Genomic DNA, 17,415 nt, shown 5'->3' with positions numbered 1-17,415 from the left:
TTTTTGTAATTTATTATTATTATTTGTTTTGACAAATCAATTAACTACTACTAAATGCTTCTAGTTGTATGTATTACTACTGTGTATGTACTTGAGGACTATGTTATTTGTATTGCTGAAAAAGAAAAAAAAATAATAATAAAATGTCTCTAACCATTCTCTGTATACACACAAAATCACTAGTGTTAGACGTTTCCCTTTTATTCTATTACCACATTAATCCCTTATTTGTCTTCTATTCACAGTTACTCTTGTTGTGCTTTGCTCTTCAGTTTACAGTAATCCTCATAACTCACAAGCTTTCATATATAAAAAAAAAGGTTTTTCATCCCGCAAAAGCACATTTCATCCTGGTCACGATTAGCAACCAGTGTTCCACAGGCTTTTCCGTCATATTATGCTCTTGCCTATCAATATACTCGTGAATCCTCGCTATAGCAAGTCAGCACAATATCATGTGAATTCCAGAAAAGCCTGGGTTTCGAATGATCTATCTAGTGGTTCAAATTAGGACAAAATCCTGCGCCCTCAAGTCTCACTCAACATGTCACAGTGAGCGTACTCGCAGCGACAGAATTGCGTTGTGTTTTTCATCCCGAAACAACTCTTAGCTAAAGGCTGGTTCGAAATGCCGCCATAAATGATTCTTAAAAATAATTATTGTTCAGTGAATTGTATGTAATTTAGGAAGAATGATCAGAACGCAAAATATTAACAAACAAAATAAGGTTTATTTAACATATATGTATACAAGTGAGTACAATATAACTGGTAAATAAGTTAGATTAATTGGTATTTAATTGTTAGACAAATTAATTGAATGCAAGCATTATCTTGCTGTTAGCTATATTACAATGTTGTAATATTCTTCATATGGTTTTTCCACTAATTCCTTAGCAAGTGCAAAATAATTAGTGTTTGTCAGAGCATACCACTGTTCAAAATATGAAACAGGTAATTATATTATCTTAATAGTGTGATTAGTAATTGACAATTAAATTAATAAGTCGTATTTTCCATTAAAACTGAATACTAAGAAAATAATACAATTGTCGGGGTATATTTATATATATTTATGTGAGGAATGATGTCTTATAAATGCATTAAACGTATGCAGGTAATGGATTCGGCTTTTGGGTGATTTAATACTGTTTGTTATTAAACAATAAGGGTTGTCTTACCCGAAAATATTCTGCAACGCCTCGGGGGGGGGGGGAAATCTGTTCCAGACATCAACATAGTTCTTTTCTCATCTTTTCCCTCGTAATTATTAATTTACATCTTCTTTACACAATGACAAAAATCCGCCAACCGTATCACTACTCTTTCTTCAGTCATGTCTTGCACCAAGATCACTGTCTGTCTCTGTGTGTCCGTCTCTCTTCCCCTTTTCCAATATATATCTCCGCATCCCCTCAACTGCGCTCCCTAAGAATTGTCTTATTCTCACGAGTCAACTATGTGGGGGGGGGAAGAATTAAATGGATACTGTACCATGCACGGCGTCGTAGTGACAATTAATATCTTTATAAAGGTCTTGTTATGCAAGACCTGCTGTGTCTTGTTCTGGTAATTTCTACTCATATACAATTCACCGTTCTTCGGACCTTTGCGTTCGATCAACATTCTTGTCCGCTCAGGAGAACGGGTGACGTCACTGTAGTGTAGTATTACGGCGAGCGCACCCCTGGGGTGTTTGAATTCGAAAGTAAAAGCTTAGCTCAAGTGACGCTATCGTTATATAATTTAGTTGTATAGGCCGTGAAAAATATATCAGGCATTATTAGGCCAAATACCTCTTGAAAATAAGTGAAAGGGCTGAAAATGAAAAATATTTTTCACACTTTACTCTGCACTTATTTAAGCAAAAGTATGCACCATAAAAGTCGAAACTGAACGTCAGACATCTTTGAAGAATTTGAAAACTATTTTCTTTGTATGAACAAATATTTTGGAAAGACTACACTATTTATCATCATAGTGCTATTACTTCAATATCTCAGCAGCTTTTCCATCTAATTTTGGTTAATTTGATCCTCCCAAAAAGGGGAAGGGTGACATTTTTTTTTTTTTTTTTTATGTGAACCACAAACACGAGAGGTATTAAAACCTATAGTACTTAGTACCGTTCTTGGGTTTGAGGTTGAGAAGACGAAAGAAGATATTTGTTGACATTGGACTTGAACTTCTGTACACTGTAATTTTCAGGAAATACGTATGAAGGAAGGTTGTTCCAGAAAACGGCAGTTGAATGAATAAATGAGGAAGATGAAAAGTTGGTTCTGTGGGTTTGAAGTTGGACAGTAAATGGACGTTGGCTGGTGGCGGCACGTGTTCGGACTGTTTTGAAAGAGAGAGCTGGAATTATAGAAGCCAATTCAGAAGAACAGTGCCCATGGAAGTATCTGTAGAAGAGGCATGGAGCAGAAACAGTGCGTCTATGAGAAAGCGAGTGGAGAGACTCTGTTAGAGATAAATCATTAATTAACCTAACTGCCCTCTTCTGAATGGAATCAAGAAGCCTGAGAGAGGTTTTGGGGGCACCACCCCAGATGTGGGAACAATATTCCATGGCAGGGCGGATTTGCGATTTATACAGAGTGAGCAGCTGTTTGGAAGAAAAGTAACGCCGAGAGCGAAAGAGAAAAACAAGTTTCTTAGATGCAGAGGAAGCAATATTTATAATGTGCTTGTGCCAAGAGAGATTAGAAGTCAGGGTAATCCCCAAAAGAGATATATCATCGTGCCTAGAAATCGGAGTGTCCCTATAGATAAGCACAGGAGCAGAAGAACCCTTTTTGCGAGATTTAAGACAAGACTGAGTTTTAGAAGGGTTGAAATCAACTAAGTTGTCTTTGCCCCACTGGAGAATTTCTTGAAGATCGGCATTTAATGAATTGGTAGCAGATTTTCTAGAAGTTGAAGCTGATTCAGCAGGACAAAGTTTCTCAAAATGGAAAGTGGAATTCAATGTTCTATCATCGGCAAAACTATGGATAGGATTGCCAGTCAGTGGAAGAAGGTCATTAATATACAAGAGGAAAAGAGTGGGGGAAAGAACTGAACCTTGGGGGACACCGGCATTAGTGGAGAAGTTAGAAGACTGAGAGCCATCTACCATCACCCTCAGTGAGCGATCACAGAAAAAACTGGATAACCAATTACTAAAAACAGTTGGCAAACTGTAAGATGGAAGCTTGTTTAGAAGACCTTTATGCCAAACACAATCAAAAGCCTTTGAGATTTCAAGAGCAACTACTTGTGTTTCACCGAACTTTTCCATTGAATTAGTCCATAAATGGGTAACATAAGCCAGAATATCACCAGTGGATCGACACTGATGGAATCCATACTGGCGATCGTTGATCAGACAGGTTTCTAGGTAGTTTAAGAGTTGGCGGTTAATTGATTTCTCCATTACTTTAGAAAGAGTAGAAGTAATTGCAATGGGGCGATAATTGGATGGGAGGGATTGGTCACCCTTTTTAGGAACTGGCTGGATATGAGCAAATTTCCAAGTAGAAAGAAAAACACCTTTGGAATAAGAAAGTGAAAAAAGGCGGCAAAGAATAGGCGTAAGTTCAGGAGTACAGGTTTTGAGAACAAGTGGAGAAATACCATCAGGACCTGGAGCTTTCTTAGCATCAAGATTCGTCAAAATCCTTCTGACATCCTTTTGCCGGAAGACCACAGGAGGCATTGAATGGAGCGTTTGGGAATGGTGGGAATTGTTTTACCAAGATCATTAATACATGAGCTGGAAGAAAAATGGGATGCTAGCAGGTCAGCTTTATCCTTGGCTGAAGTGACAACAGAACCATCTGGTTTGGACAGAGGTGGGAGCAGAGATGGGCAAAAGTTATGGCCAATAGCTTTGGCAAGAGACCAGAATGCTCGTCTACCATTAGGGCAAGAAGCAAGTTTTCTACTCTTAGCCTGTTCAAACGCTAGTTTGGACTGATTAATAACTGCTTTGCAATTGTTGCGAGCTTTGGTGTAGGCAGAAAATGAAACTGAAGAATTAGAAACAAGCCAATTACGATATGCAACATTCTTTTCTTGAACAGCCTTAGCACATTTGTTGGAAAATCAAGGTTTAGATAAAGGACGAGATTTTAAAGTGGAGCGTGGGATAAAGGATTCCATTCCTGCAAGAATAATTTCACTGACACGATCTGAGCAAAAGTTGACATCAGAAGTTTTGAAACAGTAATCCGACCAAGGAAAAGAAGAAAAGAAGTCTCGCAGGTCATCCCATTTTGCATTCTTATAATGCCAAACAACACGAGGTTGGGAATAGCCATGAGATAAAGGTTCCATTGGAGAAGAGACAATCACCAAGTTGTGATCTGAAGTGCCTAAAGGACCTCTCACTTCGACCGTGTACTTAGAAGGGTTGTTTGTGAGGAAAAGATAAAGCGTATTGGCTGTATGATTAGGATTGTCCGGTATTCTTGTAGGTAAATGAACAATCTGTGCTAGGTCATTAGTAATTGCAAAAGCCTCAGCATCTCAACATGCTGGGTCGGTGTGACTAGGAAACTGAAGCCAGCTGGAGTTGTGAACATTAAAATCACCAAGGAAAATTACCTCACTGTGAGGAAAGTTGGACTGGAGAAAGTCAGGTTGCAAAGAGAGGAAGTTAAAGAGCTCCAAGTGATTAGTGGAGTTGGGAGAACGGTAGAGACAACAGATGAATTTGACACAATGAGGTAGAGAGATTTTAAGCCAGAGAAGATCAAAGAGAGGAGATTCCAAATTGCCAAGTCTCTGACAGGGAATATCAGAACGGACATATGCACAAGTACCACCTTTGAGGCAAAAGGAATCATACAGTGAATAATTTGGGCATCTGAGATGAGCAATAGTTGAATCCACCGATAACTGAGATTCTGTCAGAAAAAGTACATGGGGTTTGGCAGACTGCAAGTGGAAATGGACATCATTGAGATTAGAATTGAGGCCACGTATATTTGTGAAATGAATTAGGAAGTGCTTGGGAGGTTTAGATCTTTTTGCAAATAAGCTTGCTCTATTAGTTTGACAATTCCTGGTGTATTCAATAGTAAGCAAAATTGGGTGGGACATGCTGTATGAAGTAATGAAATTTTTGTATATGCCGTACACGTGGTAAGAATGTACCCAGATCCTTGACATAACGTGGCCTCGACAATGCTCCCCGCATATACACTACTCGGATTCCCTCCAGTCACTATCTGGCAGAGTAGAGGTCGAAAGATTATACACTAGCTGATCCGGAAGCCTCCTAGTTAGTACACCGTTTTAGAGCTGTACCCTCGAAATGTAAGGAATATTGGATCTCGCCAAGATGTTCATCATAACCTCAAAAGTCATCAATCATACTGCATGATGGAAGAGAAAGGGAAGGGTTGACCGGAACTTAGCTCTAGAGACTAAACATGGGTTGCACCACTTCAAGCCTCCAATAAGCAAAGTGGTGGTATTTCACCGGTTGATGAGAGTCATCTACCACCTAGTACTGCATGGTAACATGGAGGGGCGGCGTTCCTCCATGTGGTGTGGGCACCACACCTTGACCCCTGCTTACGTTGGTTCACACCTGGGTGGTCACCCACCATATACTTGTGCATGGAAGTTATACCCAGGATTACAACAGTCCCACCATCGTGATGGTGCAAGCAGGGGATTTGGCTGTCACAGACCGTCCGGACTTCACCGAAATTGGGTCCACTTGACTTAAGTGTCACCCGAATATCAGTTCCATCAGCGTTTTAGACTCCCAGGTAGCAAGTACAGCTTGTCTGGCATATCTGAGAGAATGTCTGTGACAACCTCAAGGACCAGCCCCACAACCCCAAGGATGAGACATGAGTAATTATAGACCTGTTAGTTTAACTTCTGTTCGAGGGAAAATAATGGAGTCACTAGTTAATGATGCAATGCATGCTTATCTAGACAAGACTCCAGTTATAGTTCAGACACAGCACTGATTTGTTAAGGGGGAAATCTTGACTGACCAAATTGATGGGATACTACGATGTGGTCACAAAGGAGCTAGATGCTAAAAATAATTTTTAAATCTTATACTTAGATTTCGGGAAAGCTTTTGATACTGTTGCACATGGAGGACAGATGTACAAATTGAAGCAATATGGCATTAAGGGCAAGTTGCTGCTATGCATAAAGGGATGGTTGAGTGGGAGAAGACAGAGTGGGAATCAGTGGAGACATTGCTCTTCGTGGACTAATGTTATTAGTGGAGGGTTCGGTGTTAGGCCCATTGTTGTTTTCTATATTTATTAATGATATTGATGAAGGCATATCGAACTTATGTTCAAGTCTGCAGATGACACAAAGGTTGGCAGGGGGACATAATGACAGTAATGACGTATGCTACTTCAACAGGATCTAGAAAAGTTAGGCAGATGGGCTGAGAAATGGCAATTGAAGTTTAACATTGACAAATGCAAAGTACTACATATGGGTAGCAGTATCCCCAAAGTAATGTACCAACTCTGTGTGATATCACACTCATGGTGGTGGAAAATGGAATTTTGACCTTGGGGTAATTGCGAGGATTGGATATGAAGTCTGAACAATATAGACAGGCTTACAGGCCAGCTAATGGAGTTTTTTGAATGATATACAACAATTTTGCTAGCAGGGATAAGCAGGTGATTATCCTATTGTATAAGGCAGTAGTCAGGTGACATCTTCAGTACTGCAAACAGGTCTGGAGGCCTCATTTTAGGTAGGATGCAGAGCTGCTTGGGCAAGTAGAGAGAAGGGCAACGAGATTGGTGAGCAGAATGAAGGAGTGCTCTTACTAAGGAAGACTTCAGTTCTGCAAATTGAAGTGTCAGACTTTGAATGGATTGAGCAAGCTCCATGCTTATGAGATTCTTCCTCTTACTCAGACTACATGCATGAGGGTACACAAATTCAAATAGAGGAAGGATAGTTGCAGAATAGACATGAGGAAATTTGCCTTTAGCCAGCAGGTAGTTGGTTGCTGGAACAAACTTCCATCTGTTGTTGTGGAAGTTGATAGTTTAAATAAATTCAAGGAAGAGCTAAACAAACTGGAGGAGATGAATAGGTGAAATGGGAGGGGTCTTTTTTTTTTCTTTTTTGTTTGGCTGATGCTGTATAAGCTTGCTTTCTGGCATCATTTGCCACTACTATTGCTAATGCTAAAACTGGGATCATAAATCTGGAGCAATGCTGGAAAAAGTGCATTGGATTATAAGAATGCTACATTATAAAATAGTTTAAAGTCAACGTTGGATAACTCCTATGCTAGGATAAAAATTTATCAAACATATAGACCTGTTAGCTTAACTTGTGTTCCAGGGAAAATAATGGAATTACTGTTTAAAGACGCAATGCAGGATCATCTAGACAAGACTGCACTAATAGTTAAGACACAACATGGGTTTGTTAAAGGGAGGTCTTGTCTGACCAATTTGATTGGATACTATGATGTGGTCACAAAGGAATTAAGTGCCAAAAATAATTTTGATATCATATACTTGGATTTCAGGAAAGCTTTTGATACTGTTGCATATGGAAGACTGCTGTACAAATTGGAGAGGTATGGCATTAAGGGTAAGTTGCTACAATGGATAAAGGGATGGCTGAGTGGAAGGCGACAGAGAGTGGTAATCAATGGACACTGCTCTTCATGGACAAATGTTATTAGTGGAGTTCCCCCAGGGTTCAGTGTTGGGCCAATTGTTGTTTTGTATATTTATCAATGATATTGATGAAGGTACATCAGGTTTAATGTCCAAGTTTGCAGATGTTACAAAGGTTGGCAGGGTTGTTAACGACAGTAAAGACAGTATGCTACTCCACTGGATCTAGATAAGTGGGGCAAATGAGCCAAGAAGTGGCAACTGAAGTTTAACATTGACAAATGCAAAGTACTGCATAAGGGTAGCAATAACCTAAGAGAAACGTACCAACTGTGTGGTACTACACTCAGGGAAGTGGAAAGTGAAAAAGATCTGGGGGTAATTGTGCAGTCCAATATGAAGTTTGCTGAGCAGTGCAGACAGGCTGCCATGACAAATCATGGAGTCTTGTCAATGATATATAGGAATTTTGCTAGCAGGGACAGGGAGGTGATTATCCCATTATACAAGGCAATGGTCAGGCCTCACCTAGAGTACAGGTCTGAAGGCCTCATTTTAGGAAGGATGTAGAGTTGCTAGAACGAGTACAAAGAAGGGCAACAAGATTGGCGAGGGGAACAAAGGAGTGCTCTTACCAAGAAAGGCTTAAGTTCTGCAAATTGTAGTGCCTGGAGTGTATGCACCTGCAAGGTGATCTGATTGAAGTGCCTTGAATGGGTTAAGCAAGCTGAATGCTGATGGAATTCTTGCTCAGATTAAGAACCTGAGGGGGCAAAGATTCAAACTGAGGAAAGATAGTTGTAGAATAGATGTGCAGAAGTTTGCCTTTAGCCAGCGGGTAGTTGATTGCTGAAACGGATTTCCATCTGTTGTGGTTTAAGTTGATAGCTTAAATAAATTTAAGGCTGAACTAGACAAACATTTGGACTGACTGGATGAGTGAAATGGGAAGGTTTTTTTTTTTGGCTGATGCTGCATAAGCTTGCTTTCTTGCATCATATGCCTCTAATGCTAACAACTCTCATATTAGTTAAAAAAAAGTTTATGGTTATATGCAGCCTTTAAAAAAAACATGGGAACTATAATAAAAAAATAAAAATTATCCTTGTTGATGACAAATTTGGGAATCAGTGGATTAGGCAGTTCCAAGGAAATTTAAAAATGGCTGTCCAGAGCTCGCAGCTTAATGAAAATATGAAGATTATAAGTAACTTAATTTTTGAAATTTCAATAACATACTTTTACATTTTTTGACAGTGAAACCATTTTGCATACCTAAATTCATCCCAAAACCCAGATATCTTTAAAAATAGTAATATTACAAGATTTGTTTTATTAAAACATAAACATGTTTAATGCATGGCAATTCAGTAGATGTCATAGTTATTAAATGAAGAAGGGAAGTTGTGAAAAGAATTTTCATTTGAGTGGTTGTTGAATTATCACAGAGAGCAATGGTTTTTTAATAAAATTTTGAGAGAAAATGGATCTTGATACCATAAATTAGAGCCAGTATAAACACTTTTTAGTATAAAATAGAAGCATCCTCAGTCTCCAGGAGTAAAAAAAGAAAAAAAAGTTGATCCGAGATTTCTGATGGATATATTATTTCTTTGACAATTGGTTTCATTTGCTGTTAGACCATAAATTCAGCTCGGCTAGCACTCCTAGAAATTCCATGTTTGTATCTTTCAATAGTAAAAAAACTGATTGAATATTATTCAGTCAATTTTTTAAGTGCCATTAGCAAAAATAGTCTGGATGGTGCAATACAAAAAATTAAAAAAAAAGAATAAATTCAGACTTCTCAGTGAAACATTTTGTGTTATTACATGTACATGCAATACGAGACAAAGTGTTTTTTTTTTTTACATTTTTTTCAAAAATTTTGTCTTTCTTTTTCTTTTCCAGAAATACTAAATTTTCATCATTAAATCAGAACATAAACATATTTTTATGCATTTCTTCCTACTAAATAGCCAAAAGAAAAATCACACAGCTAGCCATAAGAAATGGGCTCACATCTGGTGAGTATGGGCTTGGCACACCCAGGGTCCTGAGTTGGATATCATCTTCTCTTTCTTGGTGATTCCCTTCTACTTTTAACTCTCTCTCTCTCTCTCTCTCTCAGGGTAACTCAGGAATTTTTTTTTTTTTTTTTTGGCTTGTGCAGCATAAGCCTCAGGCTTCCTTGCACCATGTAGCTAATAATAATAATGTCAATGTCTTTTATTTTCTAAAATATAAAAATCATAAAAATAGAACCTTACTACATTTTGTTCTCTATACAGGTTCTTCACATATCAGAATGGCTTTGTCATCACCTCCTGAAGAAACTGATCACAATTTTTCTGATACTCTCAACAAGTTTTCTATAAAGTTACACCACCATCTGGCATCAAATGTGGGAAATATGTTTTATTCCCCATTCAGCATTGTTTGATTTTTAGGAGCATTAGCAACTAAGGCCATATTGCTCCGAGAATATGTGGTGGTCAATCCCTGACCTTTCCGCATCCTCCGTATTTGGTGGTGACGGGCTCGAACCCCGGTGTAATCAAGAAGCATGTGCTACACACTGCTGCTCCTTCCTACCTGGCTACAGAGGCGCCTTCCCCCATTCAGCATCTCAGTTATATTGCACATGCTTCTGGAAGGGGCCCGTGGAATTACAGAGTCAGAGATTAGGGCTCTCTTTGAACATGAACAAAATTGTATATCGAGTGAAGATATAAAGAGAAACTTCCAGACAATGCTGGAATTTCTTCTTAACAGAGACAAAAAGTATGTACTGAATGTTGCTAATGCACTTATAATCCAAATGGGATTTAACGTCAATGAGAAATATGCAGAAGAACTGAAGAAGTTTTATCAGTCAGAGGTCAAGGAGGTTGACTTTTTTAGAGAAGAAGACACAACGTCAATGGTGAATTCTTGGGTAAGGGAGAAGACAAGGGTAAAGATCCAATCGCTGCTGGATTCAGTCGATCCCTCTACGGTTCTGCTTCTACTCAATGCAGTGTATTTCAAAGGATTGTAGACGACACCTTTTCCTGAAAAAATCCTAGAACAGTTCTATAACAATGGACATTGTGAGTCAGATTATGTATCTATGATGGCCATAAGGAATGAAAGCTTTCAATTTTGTTGTTATTTGGTTTTTAGGAGCATTAGCAACTAAGGCCATATTGCTCTGGGGATATGCGGTGGTCATTCCCTGACCTTTCCGCATCCTCTGTATTTGGTGGTCACGGGCTCGAAACCCAGTTTAATCAAGAAGCACGTGCTATGCATTGCTGATCCTGCCCACCTGGCTACGGAGGCACCTAACTTGCAGTAAGGTAGAATCCAAAAATTTCAGAACTTTGAAAACATAAATCAGGAAGCTGTTTGTGTGTGAGCTCAGCCAGATTAGGTTAGTTATGTGTTAAATGCCAAAGTACCACGGCTATGTATGAGGCATTAGTATACTGTATGAATATACAGTGATGATGACCTATAAATTGTATCAACCTATTAAAGTTTAATATAATATTTTTTCTTAATAAATCCCTGTATAGGTAAAATTATGTCTTTTCATGACATTATTACATCATACAGTAAAATAAGTGTGATGTTGCATCATCATTATTCTATAATATTAGATGGTTTGCTATTGCATCATCTTGTTTATAAAAGCATCTGCCAGCTGCTATCTGTCTTCACTTCCTATTCGGTAGCAGTATAACATACGCTCAGTTAACTAAAAAGAAGAAAAGCTAATTACTGCTCTTTATAGGAAAGCTTTTTTGGTCAACACTATAGCTGCAAAAGTTTGCTATAATCAGTCTTACTATAGTCTTACTCATCAGGTTACTTAAAAAGAATGTAAGACCAGAGATGACAAAAGAAAATCTAGGACCACACTGAAATGGAAAAGTACTGCAGTATAGGATGGAGTTTTGAAGCATCTACATCTCTGTGAACATCATTCAAGTTTCACAGACCTAAAATCTGGAAGAACAATACTGGGGTAAATGCAAATGAACAAACTGTCTGACAAGATTTTTAATGAGTGGTGTAAAAGCACATCAACCTCATAAAAAGACCCTTATTGACAAAATCCATGAGAAAAAATGATTAACCATGAACTAAAGAACATGCCAATTAGACAATCAAGCAATGGGAATCTGAAATATTCTCTGATGAATTAAAATTTAAGTGCCACAGATCAGATGGTAAATGCTACATTCAGCTTGGATCTAACAAAGCCTATCATCTTCACTGTATTCAAATCAACATTAAAGTTTCCATTGGGTCCAATGGTTTGGGGATGCATAATGAGCAAAGAAGTGGACAGAAGTTATTTTGTAAATGGTATTGTTAATGGTGACTATTACACAAAAATTTTAAAGCCTCTTCTGCCCATTATCACAGAACTCTTTGAAGGAAAAGAAAATTGTGTTTCCATTATAACTCTTGCCACATGGCAACATACAACATTACATAATTGTTTAATATAATTTCTATATTTATAATTTTTAATGTAATTTTAACTTTAGCATTAGTAGAGGCACATGATGCAAGAAAGCAAGCAAGAAAGCAAGCTTACGTTTGTTCCAAATGTTTGTCTAGTTCTGCCTTGAATCTATTTAAGCTATCAAATTCTACAATGACAGATGGAAGTTTGTTCCAGCAATCAACCACCTGCTGGCTAAAGGCAAACTACCACACATCTATCCTACAGCTGTCTTTCCTCAATTTGAATTTATGACCTCTCAGGTGATTACAGTGTCAAACAATCTTGTCTAGATGATCCTGCAAAGCTTCTTTAACCAGTGACTCCATTATTTTCCCTTGATAAGAAGTGAAACTAACAGGTCTGTAATTATTCATGTCACCCTTTGATCCCCCTTTGTGAATTGGAGATACATTTGCACAGCTCCAGTCTGTGGGGACTTCCCTTGAGTCCAAGGATGCTCTAATAATTATGGATAAGGGTTTGCTTACTTCCTTTGATACCTCCTTTAATATAACTGGATAGATTCCATCTACCTCAGGTGCCTTTCTTATAGAAATTGTTTAACTTCAACAATTTCTCTTCCACTTTGCTCTCAGTTATTACAAAATCATTTAACTTCCTGTTCGAGTTTGAGAAACATCTGGCCCTCTCCTACTTGAATAACTCCTCATGTGTGAATGTAGATGCAAAATACTCATCTAGTTCGGCAGCTATCTGAGAATGATCATCTACAGCAGCATTTCACAAACCGTGTTCTGCGGAACGCTAGTGTTTGTTCCATGAGATGTGAACAAGTGTTCCATGAAAAATCGTAATTAATAATTAAAAAAAATTAAATAAAATTTTTTTTCAGTTATTAATATACTGGCATAGACTAATAATCAAATACACAAAGAAACACTTTATTTTGGCGGGCTTGTGCATAGAGGTAATGACATACACGAAAAAAGTAGCAATGTAGTGATCTTATATGCTATTTGTATGTGATTTAGCCTGGAGTACATGAGTTGAGGCAGGCCTCTGTAGCCAAGTGGTCAGGAGCGGGAGTGCAGTAGCACAGTCTTTGAGCAGACCGGGGTTCAAGCCCCTGACTGCTAAATATGGTCTACCTACCAACCCGCACTGGACCAGCATGGCAGATTATGGTCCATTTCTCTCAACATGAATTGTTCAGGAGGCGTCCATCCTGTAGTGTGTTGATAATGGCTGCAGTTTACCTTTTACACGGGTTGAGGGAGAGGGTGAAGCGAACCGATATCATGCATCATTCGGATGGATGAAACAAAGTAGCCTTCCACTGACAATGTTCTTGCATGTTTACACAGTGCTGGTGGTGCGGTACAGCCTGTCTTCACAATTACGAGATTAGTTCTGTAGTAGTGCGGAAAACTAGTAAGCATAACTAAACTCGCTTCCTTGTATAAATATTTTTTTGATAATTATCGATATTTTGAAATATCATTAAAATAAATGACCATAGATTTGTGGTTTAAAAAAGGAACTTTAAAATGAGAAGCAAGTACTTCTAGTACTGCAAATGTGGTTGATGAAAACGAACACACTTCAAAGTGAGGATGAACAATCAAAGCCTTTTGTTCTCCAAAAATCCAAAGTGAAAAAACAGGAACCAACTAATAAAAGACCAAAACGAAAGTATGATGTGAGTTATTTGAATTTCGGCTTTACATGTGTTGGAAATAAAGATGCTCCTGATGCACAGTGCATTGTTTGTAATAAAATACTAGCAAACAGTTCTTTGACTCCCGCTAAACTTGTGTTCCATAAATATATAAACATTGCACAAATATATTGTGGGATGAAAAGTCTTCCGCGACTAAAAACATTTGGGAAACACTGATCTACAAACCATTGATATCAAATGGACCAATCTGATTCATTCCCTTCCGTTTAGAGTTTACATAAGTAAAGAAATCTTTGCTGTTTTTCTCTGCATCCTTTGCCAAAGATTTTTCATAATCTGCCTTTGCTTGCCTAACCTCTTTTGTGACTTGATTACAGACTAGCCTGTATCTACCATAGGCTTCTGTGTCACCTGACAATTTATGTGCATCTCATGCATTTTTCTTCTCTGCCACAAGTTTCATTAGTTCATCTGACATCCATTTGGGCCTAAACCTAGAGAATTATTTCTTAGTTGGAACCAAAAGCCAATTAGATTCCAAATTTACTTCCTTGAATGCTTCCCATTTAGAATTTGCTGTTAGTAACATCATCAGTTGGTCCCACTCTATAGAACTTAAAAAATCTTTGAGACCACTGTAGTCACCTTTACAAAAGCAAAAACCCTTCCCTTTACCCCTGATGGTAGTTACATCTTTAAGTAAATCCCACATCAGTACACTGTGATCACTGCCTCCTAGTGGTTCCTCTATCTATAAATTCTTAATGCATGAATAATCACTGCTGGTAATCAGATCAAGAGTGTTACTCCCTCTTGTTGCCTCTCTAACATGCTGCTGTAGAAAACAATCATCCAATAAATCCACAAAACCCCTTGCTAGTGTGCGAGTGACAAAATCATTCTATATCTGGAAAGTTAAAATACCCCATTATAAGACATTCAGATTTACTGGCCCACTCAATTTCTCTGCACAATTGTTCGTTGTACTCATCAGACTCATTAGGCCTTTAACAAACTCCTATCCTCATTTCTGCTTTCCCATTACTTATGTCACACCAAACTGACTGAACATTGCACTCTCCATCTATGTCAACTAGATGCACTTCCTTAGATTTTATGTGTTTCTTAACTAACAGCATAATGCCTCCTCCCTTCCTATCCTGTCTGTCCTTTTTGTACACATTGTACTCTCCAAACTCCAATTCTGCATCCCTTATATCTGAGTGACACCACGTCTCTGATATCCCAAAAATATCTGCCTTGGATGTCTTAACCAGTGCTTCAAATTCATCTAATTTATTTACTATAAACTTGTTTCAATAAGGATCCGATATTGCAAGCTTGCAATATCAGATCCCTATTGTGGCCAGGAAATCTGAACACGATTGAAAACTGCCTTTGCTTGCCTAATCTCCTTTGTGACTTATTATTATATTATTATTATTATTAATAGCCATATGGTGCAAGGAAGCCTGAGGCTTATGCTGCACCAGGAAAAAAAAAAAAATTCCCAAGATACCCTGAGAGAGAGAGAGAGTCAAAAGTAGAAGGGAATCACCAAGAAAATGAAGAATGATGATATCCAGCTCAGGACCCTGGGTGTGCCAAGCCCATACTCACCAGATGTGAGCCCCCGGGGTTAAATTACAGACTAGCCTGTATCTACCACAGGCTTCTGTGTCGCCTGACAATTTATGTGCATCTCATGTGCTGATAAAAAGCCATCAAACAAAATAACATTGCAAGAAACCATAATTCATGTGTGGTACCTACCACAAGTAAAGCAGTGAATGTAAAGGATCTAATAAACTCCATGCTAGACAGGTGAAAACCAGTAATTTAAAGCTCATGGTGGGCCAACAAAATACTATCTGTATCACGGAAGACTGCAGCTGGTATATTTTTTCCCCTATCTTATTACATAAGGTTAATTTCAAACACTAGTCACAATGAAAAGGCATTCATATGGCCTGTAGTATATTTTTATGATTATTTTAAAATAAATATGCCGGAATAGTTTTTTTTTATTTATTTACTTTCTTATCAATAAAATTCATAATCATTTTACCATCAGCATATAACAAATTTGAGGCTATAGGGCCAATTATTTCAATTGCTGCCAAGGCAGCTCATGAGGTTATTGTCAATGATATACAGAAACTTTGCTGGCGGGGATCGGGAGGTGATTATCCCTTTGTATGAGGCTACGGTTAGGCCACATCTTGAGTACTGTATACAGGTCTGGAAGCCTCACTTTAGGAAGGATGTAGATCTACTGGAATGGGTGCAGAGAAGGGCAACCAGATTGGTGAAGGGAACAAAAGGGCAGTCTTACCTAGAAAGGCTTCAGTTCTGCAAACTGCAGTGTCCTGAGGCCATGCATCTGCAGGGAGATCTAACTGAAGTGTTTAAAGCCTTGACTGGGTTGAGTAAGCTAAATGTTAATGGTATTCTTCCACTTGCTGAGACTACACACATGAGGGAGCATAAATTCAAGTTGAGGAAGGGATGGTTGCAAGGCAGATGTGCAGAAGTTTGCCTTCAGCCAGCAGGTGGTTTGTTGTTGGAACAGGTTTCCATTTGTTGTGGAAGTGGATGGGTTGAATAAATTCAAGGGAGAACTAGACAAATTCTTGGTGGGTATATATGGGTGAACTGGTTTTTTTATTTTTTTTTTTTTTTGGCTGATGTTATCTAAACTTGCTTTCTTGCATCAGTTGCCATCACTACTACTGTACTAATTGCAATGCTTGTTTTGGGAGAAAATGTAGAGTGATGCAATTTCTTGCCTCATTCTCTAATATTTTATATTATATGGCTGCCATTGTAGCATGTATTTTTGGGTTTTTCATCCAGGTTTCTTGCTGGATTAAAAAACCAAATGCCCAGAACAAAAAAATTTTCAACTTTCCCATAAGATTGACTAACTCAGCTGCTATGCGAAAAAAACTGCCCATAAACATTCCTTGTCACTGACGTGCCTGCTGAAAGCATCGACAACATTGTTTGCATGTTGCAATTAGCAGAATTTTGCAGTTAGTATTAAAATGGCCTATGATGTAAGTAAGTGGACTCTTTCTGCATTTGACCCCACCCCTCCAAAAAAAATCCCAGTCACTCATACTATTTCTATCTGCCAAAAGGTTAATATCCAGTTGAACTAGCTGTACTTCAACCACCTTGGGTGATAACTTATTCCAATGATCTATGGCATGCTGCCCAAAAGTTATCTTCATGTGATCGGGCTCTCTAAGCTTTTATATTTATTTGCTCTGGTTCTTCTCTTTCCTACCAATGAAAATATACACTATTTATTTTACTCACCCCTTCAGAGCTTTATGCACCTTAATCAAGTTCCCCCTCAAGGTGTCTAGCTGTGAAGCTTTGCAGTCTGCACTTTCTAGGCTGTCCACTAAAACGGGCAACAATTAGCATGACTTACTAAAGTGATTACCTTTCTTTGAATCCCTTTAAAAGTTCTTTTTTGTTATTGTGGGCTCAATATCTGAATACAAATGCAGTCTCATAATTGTCTGATATAGAAAGAATCATAACTTATTTGCAGAAATCTGATAAATCATTGATTGGATATCATGTTCCTTCCTACTCCTGTTTACAGTGCACAACAAACTTCATATTTGATTGTATGATTG

General features: G+C 38.2%; 2 protein-coding genes across 2 annotated transcripts in view; both read left to right on the top strand.

The window, feature by feature from the left end:
- The window catches only part of LOC150075621 (intracellular coagulation inhibitor 1-like), a 91,187-nt gene that overhangs the window by 16,697 nt on the left and 57,075 nt on the right, over positions 1-17,415 (top strand). The gene's annotated exons all lie outside the window — the stretch shown is intronic.
- The window catches only part of LOC150075625 (uncharacterized), a 73,233-nt gene that overhangs the window by 42,704 nt on the left and 13,114 nt on the right, over positions 1-17,415 (top strand). Inside the window, exon 3 of the mRNA XM_090388596.1 lies at positions 10,395-10,557. Coding sequence (XP_090244722.1) covers positions 10,395-10,557 — 163 coding nt within the window. The remainder of the gene's footprint in view (positions 1-10,394; positions 10,558-17,415) is intronic.

Source organism: Mastigoproctus giganteus, chromosome 14 (assembly GCF_048544385.1).
Source record: "Mastigoproctus giganteus isolate SK-2022 chromosome 14, ASM4854438v1, whole genome shotgun sequence".
Classification (NCBI taxonomy): Eukaryota; Metazoa; Arthropoda; class Arachnida; order Uropygi; family Thelyphonidae; genus Mastigoproctus; species Mastigoproctus giganteus.
Note: the sequence above shows the minus strand (reverse complement) of the source record. Positions and strands in the feature narration are given on the sequence as shown.